General features: G+C 30.7%; 1 protein-coding gene across 1 annotated transcript; it reads right to left on the bottom strand.

The window, feature by feature from the left end:
- Positions 1 to 6,673: 6,673 nt before the first annotated feature.
- LOC134692497 (uncharacterized) lies at positions 6,674 to 11,596 on the bottom strand. The gene is made up of 4 exons (XM_063552953.1): positions 11,557 to 11,596; positions 9,916 to 10,749; positions 7,603 to 8,015; positions 6,674 to 7,165 (listed from the first exon to the last, which is right to left on the bottom strand). Exons 1-4 carry the CDS (start codon positions 11,594 to 11,596, stop codon positions 7,136 to 7,138), a joined length of 1,317 nt encoding a protein of 438 aa, XP_063409023.1. The 3' UTR covers positions 6,674 to 7,135.
- Between the last annotated feature and the right edge of the window lie 1,612 nt (positions 11,597 to 13,208).

The raw sequence follows: 13,208 nt of genomic DNA, 5'->3' as shown, positions 1-13,208 counted from the left end.
TCTAAGTACATTTTTGGATTCAGCATATCAAAGAACCCCAAGATTTCAATTTTTGTTGAAATCAGACTAAGTTTAATTTTGGACCCTTTGGACTTTAGTGTAGACCAATTTGAAAACAGGACCAAAAATGAAGAATCTACATACACAGTTAGATTTGGTATATCAAAGAACCCCATTTATTCAATTTTTGATGAAACAAACAAAGTTTAATTTTGGACCCCGATTTGGACCAACTTGAAAACTGGGCCAATAATCAAGAATCTAAGTACATTTTTAGATTCAGCATATCAAAGAACCTAACTGATTCATTTTTTGTCAAAATCAAACTAAGTTTAATTATGGACCCTTTGGACCTTAATGTAGACCAATTTGAAAACGGGACCAAAAGTTAAGAATCTACATACACAGTCATGACAGTTAGATTCGGCATATCAAAGAACCCCAATTATTCAATTTTGATGAAATCAAACAAAGTTTAATTTTGGACCCTTTGGGCCCCTTATTCTGTTGGGACCAAAACTCCCAAAATCAATACCAACCTTCCTTTTATGGTCATGAACCTTGTGTTTAAATTTCATAGATTTCTATTTACTTATACTAACGTTATGGTGCGAAAACCAAGAAAAATGCTTATTTGGGTCCCTTTTTGGCCCTTAATTCCTAAACTGTTGGGACCTAAACTCCCAAAATCAATACCAACCTTCCTTTTGTAGTCATTAACATTGTGTTTAAATTCCATTGGTTTCTATTTACTTAAACTAAAGTTATTGTGCGAAAACCAAGAATAATGCTTATTTGGGCCCTTTTTTGGCCCCTAATTCCTAAACTGTTGAAACCTTAACTCCCAAAATCAATCCCAACCGTTCTTTTGTGGTCATAAACCTTGTGTCAAAATTTCATAGATTTCTATTAACTTAAACTAAAGTTATAGTGCGAAAACCAAGAAAATGCTTATTTGGGCCCTTTTTGGCCCCTAATTCCTAAAATGTTGGGACCAATACTCCCAAAATCAATACCAACCTTCCTTTTGTGGTCATAAACCTTGTGTTAAAATTTCATAGATTTCCATTCACTTTTACTAAAGTTAGAGTGCGAAAACTAAAAGTATTCGGACGCCGGACGACGACGACGACGACGACGACGACGACGACGCCAACGTGATAGCTATATACGACGAAAAATTTTTCAAATTTTGCGGTCGTATAAAAAGCATTCAATACTTAAATGCAGTTGTAAATTTTTAAAGCAAAAAGAGTTAATACTAACTTTCACTTTTTTGGATGTTCATGTACATTTTGTATGTATTTATTTTTCTCAACTACATGAATTTTGTAGTGTATTTTTAATGATATATATGAGTAGTCCAAATAATTATTACGTCTGGCAAGGCTTTTTAAATTTTATTCTGGGACACCTTCCTATGACCACAAGGCTATGTTAATTTTTTTCTGGGACGCCTTCTTAGGAAGCCTTCCTACGAACATCTTAGGAAGGCGTCCCAGAAAAAAATAAAATAGCCTTGTCAGACGTCATTATTATTTGGACTAATACATGAGATATTGGATATTTTTATGCATTATTTAACCAGTTGAGTCTTTTACAGGATTGTTTGTTTAATGCTGTTTAAACATTACTGAAAAAAAAACCACCTTAAATTTGCTAATTATTTGGCATGAAAGTTTGATTTATTGAAAGGGACTCATAGTTTTCCATTTAATTTTAATAATTGTCTAATGGTTAAAACAATAGCTTCGTTGTTTACTTTTATACACAACAACATATTCACTTTGGTTTAGTTGTTTACCTAATATTCACTATGTACTTGGTAACAGTTATTAATTAATTGAATAGAAAATATTATAATAAATATTATTGGAAGCCGAATTGACGTCAAATAGGTGCCGATTTGACTAGATGCCAATTTAACCAGGTGCCGACTTGACTTGTACTTTTCAATTCCTCTGCGATCGTTTGCGGTATTTTCTTGAGAAAACCTATTTTCCATCATCAAAGAGAAGAAGAAACTGATTGAAATGATTCCCGAACGCTTCGTGATTGTTAAAATAAGTTTAATTCACTCAAAAAACAATTTTAAAACTTGCGATGTTTAAACAGGAAGTTTCAAAAGCACGTGTAAAAGAAGAAATTAACCGGTGAGAGTGGAAATCCGTACATAACATATATCACTATAGTACGACTTTTAAAGCAAAACAGTTTCATCCTTTTGTAAAACAGTCTTTAATTTACCTATCACATTAATGTTTGAAGGGTCTTAAGCTTATTTAAACCATATAAGTCGGTATGAAACACCAAAACGGAATGATTATAACCGATTACGTTTTGTAGTTTACAAAATTCTGGACTGGTTCCTGTCAAACTACAACACTTTGTTCGACTGTAGTGGAATACAAACAGAAACCAGTTAGTTTGTAAACTGGTTCCTGGCTGATTACTACACAATGCTCATGCATAATGATAACACAAGCACATTCCAGTTTGTATTGAAATTAGTAAATACGAAACCAAACGCGGTAGGCAGAGAAATCAGGTCGGCAGTTATGGAACAATGACTGCGTCATTTTCCAAAAATGGTATAACTAATTTATTTCATATACATGAGATTTCTGATTTATAAGCAGTAATATGCATAGCGTTCCAAAGATTCATAATACTGTAATAAAATATCTTTGATTTAATCACATTAAAAATACAGTCATTGAATTCTTAGTAAAGACTTTTTAAAACAGACTACTAAAAAAAAATACTCAAGAACTTGTTGACATCCCTTACTAATGAATTCAGTACATATCAATTTAATTTAATAACAAATAGTTATCAAAGGTATCAGAATTATGATTTAATACACCAGACGTACATAAGACTCATCAGTGACGCTCAGATCAAAATAGTTAAACATCTATTTTACATGAGTGAAAAAAATACAAAAACATTTAATCACAATTTTTAAATGACTCGATATAATACTGTGAAAGACTATAGTTAAAACCAACTTCATGGTTTATCACATGACTTTTGAAAATGTTTTAAGGATGTTCCCTTCTCTTGTAGTTTTTACTTTACGTAATATGCATATTCGAAATCCTCTGGTTTTATCAATGTAGTGTCAAAAAAAATCCTGCTAACCCCTACTTTTCTTTTCAAAGTTTAATTACATAAAGTTTGTAAAAGCCATTTTTTTTAATTCTTATAATTTTTTTTATCAAAGCTTTTGAAGGAAAAAGGTGCCAAAGTTACATAAACAAAAATCAAAAGATTTAATAAAAGTTAAATGACTTATATCTCAAAAGCAAGAACACAGACATTTCATTTTGTTCTGTTATTTTATGTACTATCAATTTATAACAGTCTTTATAATATTTTTTTTTATTTCAGAGTAGCGAACATCCTTAACATGTAAACATCTCCTTATTCTTATACTGAAAGATATGACTTTGACTGAAAGATATGACTTTGACTGAAAGATATGACTTTGAATGCATTTTGTATTATTTGTAAAGGTTTAAAAAATATACATATGTACAAATATTACAAAAATACAATTCACAATGAAAGGGCAATGTGTTCGCTCATAAGGCAACAATACAATGGCATAGCACCCCAGACCAATGTGACCTTTTATGCTGCTCTTATATAATTATACAAAATAAAGCATAAATGATCCTTCCTGAAACTGTTGTAAAGCACCTGCATGTGCCAATGTAATGGAATGAAATTCTGATAAAATAGTCTTCAATAACAAAACTGTCAATTAATTAAAGAATTTTGTAATGCAATATTTGATTCACATGTATTTAATGTAACTATCAAATTAAAACTTTAATTAAGTTAAAAATATACTTCACAATCTACTAGATCATTTTGCTGTAATGGTTCTATATCAACCTCATTTCTCTCTATATTTAACTAAAATAGTACATTTTAAAAGTTTGAAAAAAACAACCTTAATGGTTGACCATGATGACAAAGTAATTTATTCCATATTGATAAAACTTCAATTAGTTTTTTTATATGACTTGTGATTTTAAATAAATAATATTCACCTGCGGAAAAGGTATATTTAACCACACAAAACGTCACATACAATTTTGGTAAAAAAAATGATGAACAATTGGTATTTGTATATAATTTCCATCACATTTATTTCTCTCAAAATATGGAATACAACAATTACTGTCTTTTCTTTTGTTTTGGTGAATATGTGGTTTAATTGGTCGTTGGCCTCAGTGAATATCAGTTTTTCAAAAGTCAATAAAACAAATTATTCCATATTGGTATAATTCTAGTAGGTTTCTCTATATGAATTGGATTTTGAATAATTTTCACCGCGCTAAATGTCATGCGCTTTTACATGCAACGTTACAGTAAAATGTTTCATGTAAACTTTGTTTTTTTATATAATATGTTTGTCATTAAATCATTTTCTTTTCTAGGAATATGGAATAAAACAATTGTCGGCTGAAGTGAATATCAGTTTTTCAAAAGTCAATTAAAACCCATATTTACCTCATCAAAAGACAGTAATTGCATAATATTTGCCTCACCAAAAGACAGTAATTGTATGATATACAACCTTTAAATATATTCAAAATATTATGCACATATCTTATTTTTGCAGTTTGAGCCTTGGTTAGGGCAGTTAAATATTGGCTGTGTTCCTTATTCACATTTGATGGCCTTGTACAATGCATTTCAATGACTATAGTGAAGGATTAATTTTGAAGTAAAAGGACTACTGCTATAATTTAGTCACACATGAAAATTTCTGATATACCTTGTAACCAAATCTTGAAGGAAGAAGAAAACAGGTTCAAAATAAGATCTAATAGTATACTAAACTCATAAGTGTTCTGAAACTAGCATTATGCAATTATCATACAAACACAGGCTAAATATTTAAAAAAAATAGCGGAACATTTACATTACAATTAAATATACAAAGTATAATAATACAAAATACACATCACATGCTTAGCACTTAAAAACAAACAAAAAAGGACAAACAAGCAATAAATAATTAAAGCACTTTAAAAGGACCAGATATACACAAATGAAAAGAATACATTAAAGTCTCCAAAAAGTATGAATTGATCACTGGTAAAACTTATAACTGACTAGCTGTATGAATTATGAATGTCAAAAAATATAAAGTCTGGAATTTTATCAAATAGCAAAAACAGTAAAACCTCTTGTTCAAAATGTCATGTAAGACTAATTTTCCCTAACGCAGAGCTGATTGGAGGCAAATGAATATCCGGTACATGAATTTTGGCAAGGTTATTTTAGAACTTGATATTTATATGATTAAACAAGTTTTCCAGAATATTTGACATCAAAAAAATAAACTATTCCGTTTACCATTAATGAATCATTCATAAACATAAATAATTAAGAGACTATCACTTGCACATTAATATAAGTTTTCAGGACCTTTGATAAATCACGATAAGGATATTTTGACAAATCACCATAAATTTAAACCAATCTGACATTAAACGGAGCAAAAAAAAAACATTTGACACTCGGTAAATGGCATTTCTACCCTCATATTACACACTGGCCACTTCAAAATTGCACATTATTGTATTGCTATGATTCTGACACATGATAAATAAGCTATGCCTTACTCTAATTTCTGTCATGATTTGTTTTAAAATGCCTTACAGAGAAAACTTAAAAGTTAATTAATGAACCATGAAAATGAGGCTAAATACAATATGCATATGAGTCATGAATGAATATGTATACCCCATATCCTTTGTATTTTTATTATGACAGACAAAAACTGAGAACGTATTAGGGATTTGAATACAAAGGATTCAAAGTATCCAAAACTTGTACCTTTAGAAATTCAAAGCTTTAAACAAATGCTGTACTATAAAAACATATTGGTGTATTTATTATTGTAAATATTTGATTATTGACAAAAATGTGAAATCTAGTTAAGGTGGTTCCTAACACTACAGGGATATAATAGATATAGGAAGATGTGGTGTGAGTGCCAATGAGACAACTCTCCATCCAAATAACAATTTAAAAATTAAACCATTATAGGTTAAAGTACGGCCTTCAACACGGAGCCTTGGCTCACACCGAACAACAAGCTATAAAGGGCCCCAAAATTACTAGTGTAAAACCATTCAAACGGGAAAACCAACGGTCTAATCTATATAAACAAAACGAGAAACGAGAAACACGTATATATTACATAAACAAACGACAACTACTGTACATCAGATTCCTGACTTAGGACAGGTGCAAACATTTGCAGCGGGATTAAACGTTTTAATGGGCCCAAACCTTCTCCCTTTTTCCTGAAACAATAGCATAACATCACAACATATAAAAACATACGATAAAATATCAATTAGCAGACTTAACTCAATCAAAAAACGTATGATTACACAAAGAACGAATAAATTTGATCTGCGATATCTGAATACAAATGCACAGTTAATTAAATATTAGAGACAAACAGTCATGACCAAAAGGCTATCAAACAAATTCAAACACACTGAGAAATATTTAACCAATCAATGTTCACTTTAGAAAAAAAACCGTTTTTTTATAATCTTGAAGTTTATACAAATGTTGTAAGAATAAGTGAAAAATTGAAGATATTACAAATAATCAAAGCTGGTATACAGCCAACTCTGTAAAGTCAGCTTAACGTTTTAATTAAATTGTGTTGTAAAAGGAAAATTAAGCTTCTCAATGATCAAAATTGTTGTTTGTCAAATTGCTATATAACCAGTGTAATTTTTTTGAAAAAAACATTTGGTTCAAGATTTTTTTTAATTTTTTTAAGTGTCAAAGTAAACATTTGACAAAATTTTGTGAAAATTAAACAAGCCAAATTTATTTTAGTGAAAGTGTTGGGTACCACCTTAACTCTATTGAAAGATGAGACAAAAGTCCAGTTTCCTAGTCCATAAATCAACACTTATTGATAAAAAGTCACAAAAATTTATATCAAAACTCTATTTTGCACATACAGTATACCTATTGTACACATAAAAAAAAAAATCAGTTCAACATTTGCACAAAGTCCTTTGCACTTGTATTATAATACATTGTGTAATATCAAAATATTGTCTGTTCAGTATTATGCAATTCTTCAAGGGTAACTGTAAGTGTCTGGTACTTGCTACAATATAAAAAAGAAACAATGTTGAGGCAAGACAATAAAAGTACTACATGTATTACTATTTCTGATGTACTCTTTATAGACAAAGTCTTTTCCTTATCAAATATTATTTCAAAAAACTTCCACTGAATTCTAGTTATCAGATTGATTTGAAATACCAAAACCTTGATGATACCGTTAAGAAACTAACAATATTAAAATTCATGTAGTTAATTTTATGAATAGTCAATACTATGCAACTTTCATACATGTGAGAGGTTAACTCCGTCATTTTCTACATTGGTAATGCCTGTACTCAGTCAGAAATGTGACTGTGGTTTTCTGTTTGTTTGAGATTTTGATTTTTTCATTTTATTTAAAGGACCATCTGTTTTGAATTTCCCTTGGAGGTCAGTATTTTTGTTATTTTACTTATTATGACTATAAACATAACTTACATTAACTGTTTCTTGCTGTAATGAAGACTGGTTCCTCTCTGATTCTACACTATTGTCAGAGCTCGGTGTAGCCAACACATTTCCTGATGCTGTTTGATGAAGGTTCATTTCGTCAGTTGGCGGAGATTCATGATTTGTGGAGAGTGTTGGTTGCTGTCTTAAATCTCCTGAACCATCCATACTTAGTGGAGGACCCTGTGCAGAAATGGAACCATCTTCTGTATTATTTTCACTCATGTCCGGGTACTCCCCATAAGGAGCATTAGCAACGACCTTATGATTTTCATTATTAACTGCTTGTTGGATATCATTACCATATTCAGTTGTTGGGGAAGGAGTATACCCTTCTGCTCCATTTCCTGGTGATTGAGCATTGGCTTGTTGTTCTTGTGATGTTAATCTTACTGGAATGACTAAAAATAGATATTCAAAATAACTACTGTCAATTCGGAAACTATTGCGTGCATTTATTATTGCGATTTTGTCATTTTAGACTAAAATGTGTTTTAAATTTTTGCTATACTGAGAAAAATGCAGTTAAATTTTTATAAAAAAATTTATAATGCGAGTTTAAATTATTGCAATTTTAACCCTGTCACATTATTCACAATAATAAAAACCTCACAATAATTTCCAGTGACTACTTTAAAAATTCAAGTTTTGGAATGTTTCAATGTGTTTACAAGCTAAATGTTGATAATTTTTACAGGTTGCTGAATGCTGACTGTAACTTAAAGGTCATATCATTAGTTTTTTACATGGTAATATTTACAGGTGTGTTCTAGTTACAAGGATTGAACTCTACAAATTTTTCTGAATAAATGAAAGTTACACCTTTGGTTTTCCCGTTTGAATGGTTTTACATAACTAATTTTTGGGGCACTTTATAGCTTGCTGTTTGGTGTGAGCCAAGGCTCTGTGTTGAAGGCTTTGACCTATAATGGTATACTTTATACATTGTTATTTGGATGGAGAGTTGTCTCATTGGCACTCATACCACATCTTCCTATATCTTCCTATATCTATACACTATGATGGTGTGAAGTATCTGTTAATTTCACTTTGAAATTTTGATATTAATTATTTGTTTTAAAATAGATTATTTTTACCAGCATTCAATCTTTTGTTAGAATCATAAATATTATGCAGAGTTTGAAAAAGAAAACATCAATCCTTACGGTCCTGATCTGCAGATATTCACCATGATCACCATGTACTAGCTTGTCTAATTGTCTAACAGTTTTTATGAGCATAATACAATACATTTTTCACAACATCTGGAATTTGGTTTAAGTACTAGACACAAGTTTATGGTTTCCACCTTTAATTTTAATTTCATACATGTGATCATACATGGCAATTTATATGTTCATGATGTTTTAGAAAAACAATGCAAGTAGCCAGTGAACATGAATTTGATGTGTGATGAACATGAAAATCCATGCTCACAATAACCCGGATACAAAACGTACAAAGAAAGAACATTTGATACATCATCTCGCTTCAGATTCTATCATTTTTATATAGCATAGCTACAGGTTGACTTTATAACATAAAAAAATAACAGTACTAAAAGATGACATATATGGGTCAAATGAAATACCTATGTAATGAATCACTAAATCAGAGTAGGTGTGTTCAAATAGCTATTTTATTTTACTAAAAGTACTTGACGACAGTCTTTCAGTTGGATGATGAAAATGCATATCTTCGAAAAAAAACAAATACAATTTTTTGGCTTCCATTTCTACTATTGTGCTTTATATTTGTCAACGTTAACTTGACTGTGATGTTTTAAAATTTAGTGTCCATAACTTCAAACATAACGTCCAATAAAATTTAAGTATGATGTATACAAGCTAAAGCCCCGCCTTTCTTAATTGTCATGCTTGAGAAAACATTGATACAAGCAAAGCAAGCAAGCCAAACAAAGATTTGTCTTGCTAGCATTAATGTATTAGCTGTAAGTGTTTTTATCCTGCAATTAATTCTGTATCTTATTTGTGTTTTGAAAAACACAAAAACTCACTTTTTTTGCATTTATTTTCGATTTAAAATCCCATCTTGAATAGTCAACAATAATACATGTACATTGCTCAAGGTGAAAAAATATCTATTTTAACATAACAACTAATTTCAACAGTAAAACCAAATAACAAAACATTGTCCAATTTGAAACAGGAGTGTACAGGTTGTCCTATGCTTCAGACTCAACATTCACTAAACATGCATGCTGAAATTGACATGGTTGATTTTGTAACACAATCATACACATTCAAACACTTAATCTTGTTAATCCTTTTACATGTATACCTTTAGCCATTGGCTTGACTCTTGTCTGTGGCTTGAGGATTTCTCTTGCAGCAGTTGGATTTGCAGCTGGTAGTTCTGGTACCTCTGATTGTTGGTTAATCTCATTTAAATTGGTCTGTCTATTAGGCACAGTCTGTAAGCTTTGAAATAATGCCTCAGGAATATTCCCATTGGAATTATTCTTTAGAAGACTTTCCTTTCTTAGTTCCTTTACAGATTCTATAGAGAAATTGTCACTCATTGTTTTTGGTATTGTGTCTGGCTCAAGATCACATGGCACTGATGAGTGAGTCTGTGGAGAATTGTGTACAAAAACTGATTCTGAAGCTTGATCACCGATAGAATTGTCATCTTGTGATAAGCTATCAGCATTCAAAGTGTTATATAAAGTATTACAAAATGTACTATCTGAGTTTGACATTTTAGATCTGTCCCTGGTCTCTATTTTATTTTCACATATAGATGCTGCTTCAGATCCATTAATACAAGTGTTCATAGTTAAGCCACTAGCTTGTTCACTAGCTGAATCTAAATGATAGGAATTTTGTCGTCCATCATGTTCATTCACATTTGTATCACTCTGTACATTACTGGTATTTCTTTTCACAACTGGTTTCCCATTTGAAATTTCCTGCACTTCCTGGAATTTTGACATTGAAATTGAATCACCATCTGACCCTATTATATGACCATTGCCAGCCGAGCCATTAGAACTTTGTCTTCCAACGCCATTTTGTAACCTACCATTTTCAACCTTATCTAACATACATTCATTTTCCACAGGATCCAATCTGTCTCTTTTCTTACATTCTTTACATCTTGCATTAAAGAACTCTGAAAAATTATTAAACTAAATTATTCAAAGTACTCCTCACTCATATTTTGTTTTCCATAGTTCAAAATACATGAAAGAAATTATCTGAAAAAAAATTCAAACAATTCAAACTTGGGGAGGGGTCAAGAGTGACCCGACTCAAGACTCACTTCACTTTATGCGAATGGCCTTCAATATAAAAGTATCCCTTGTCCAACAAATGAATTAATTTATGTATTGCTATGAGTAATCTTAAAATAATCAATTGTTTCAAAAACATAATTGTAGGTGCACAATGCCACTTAGCATGTATAAAATCTGTGAAGTTACATGAAATTTCCATTGACTGGTTTAAAGAAGATTTTTGACAATTAATTTGAATCAAAGATATCAGACAAAACATGGGTGAATTAATGTTTGGCTTCAATATCTCAGGGATTGATTTTTGACAAGGACCACATTCTTTCTAAATCATTGAAAGGGAGAATTTCTTGTTTGCTTACAGCACTACAATATTTATTAAATACAATATTGATATTTGAACATTTTTATCCTACTTATATCATTTTTTTTTGTTCAATGCAATTCTAACCTTATACATGTGTAAAAAAACAAAATCATACATTTTCTATTTGTCAGGCAGCTGTACTTCTATCTCAATATACTTCTTTTTTTTTTTATGAGATGAATGAAAATGTTACTTATGTGCAAGTAATAAGTTTCCAATTTTCACTACAATTGTGTATACAGAGGCAGCTCAAGATGGTGTCCTGGTTGCCAGGGCACCCCTTATGGAGCTACATGAACTGTTAATCCAGACTTTTTACCAGTTTCACTCCAAATTTTGTCAAGTTTGGCCTCCCCCATCCCTTTTCAAAATCCTGAATCTACATCTGGTATATACAGATTTTATGTCCCATGATGTTCATTATGCAATCCATACAGTCAATTTATAAAGAAAGCAAAACTAAAATTACAGCAAATAGGCCATAATAAAACATATTATTACATATATGACTATATATGTGAAGTAAGAACATAACAAATATATAAATCAAAACTCAAATAGCAATTAGGTATACAATACTACATGTCAAATCAAACAAGTTAATTAAATGTTAAGCAAAGCATAAGAGCAGATTAAAAAGCATGTGTTGTCATTCCCAGCCATATCCCTATACTCATAATTCATAATTTCATAATATCCAAAAATAAAAAGTTTATGTCTCATAAAACTAGAAAGCAATGCTCACACTAAACAACTCACCACTGTCAAGCTGCTGACCATATATGAAATTCTTCTACTCAGCTTTACCTGACAAAAGTTTTTAAAAAAAATTGTTGGACATATGAAGGGACAACAGAGTGCTTGCAATAACAAATATATACCTAGCCTCCAAGCCAAAAAAAAATAGGCAAAAAAGTTTATTCAGTTCTATACTTACTACAAATATTAAAGCCTGTAAATAGAATTATTTAATGAAAAAAAGTTTTGCATACATATGTATTGTATATTGTGCAATGAATATATAAATTTAATAACAGCATACTGAAGTTCAGAGATAATATATTCATATATTAAATCAGAAATAAAACTTTTGCATTTCTATATTATAATGTATAGTTTTACTTATGTCTCTTGTAGTATGCTCCATACTTCAGGATCTAATTCCATGATTTATTCTTTGAGAGTCCACTGGGAATTATTTGATGGATGGGATTTGCATATTCATGAAATTTGGACTGCCACTGAAGATAGATTGCATAGTCTTGCAACAGGCCACATACAAACCCTTTACATTTTTTTGGGGTATTCTAAACATCCAGAAAGTATGTCATTTTCTTCAAGAGACATCAGATTTAATGGTCCCACTATAACTAATCCTGGCTGCCTATTTATACATCCTTCGCAGTCAAATGGCTAACCTACTTTGTTAAGAGTTTTACTGCTGGTCAGATAAAGTCCATGGGACCATGTTTCTTTACAAGAGTCACTCTAGAAACAACCATACAGCAATATAATTGACAAACCTATGATAAAATATCTTTACTGCATAACTTAATACTAGACTGCAATTTTTTTTTTTGCCATACCATCCTGTTTTCCAAAAATATTTGAAATCTATTTGACTTACCTCTTAATTCTTCCCTCCAAAGTCTTCTTTTGCGATACAATACTATTACTACACACACCAGAATAGCTACTAGTACTAGTACTGCAATCACTACTCCTATTATCCTACAATTAAATATTTTTCATATGATCATATGTTTATGGCCATTACTGTTAATGTTACTCTAGAACTAGAAAATTACTGATCTAGATATTCATGAACAATTCATTTTTATTTTTGAAAGCCTAAAATATCTGACTTACCATTAATGGTTCTTATTAATAAAACTGAACTGACCCCAAACTTAACATGTAAACTATGAAAAACATTCAAAATCAATAGACCATGAGTGAGGGAGCTGTGCA

The sequence above is a fragment of the Mytilus trossulus genome, chromosome 12 (assembly GCF_036588685.1).
Source record: "Mytilus trossulus isolate FHL-02 chromosome 12, PNRI_Mtr1.1.1.hap1, whole genome shotgun sequence".
In the NCBI taxonomy this organism is placed as follows: Eukaryota; Metazoa; Mollusca; class Bivalvia; order Mytilida; family Mytilidae; genus Mytilus; species Mytilus trossulus.
The sequence above is the reverse complement of the archived record's forward strand: the minus strand, read 5'-3'. Positions and strand labels throughout refer to the sequence as shown.

Coding starts and splice junctions, on each gene's coding strand:
- LOC134692497 (XM_063552953.1), bottom strand. CDS start 11,596: ATGGGGGAGGCCAAACTTGACAAAATTTGGAGTGAAACTG. Junction 10,750..11,556: donor CAAAATTTGGAGTGAAACTG/GTAAAAAGTCTG, acceptor ATAATTTTTCAG/AGTTCTTTAATGCAAGATGT. Junction 7,166..7,602: donor TACAGCAAGAAACAGTTAAT/GTAAGTTATGTT, acceptor TTTATATTGTAG/CAAGTACCAGACACTTACAG.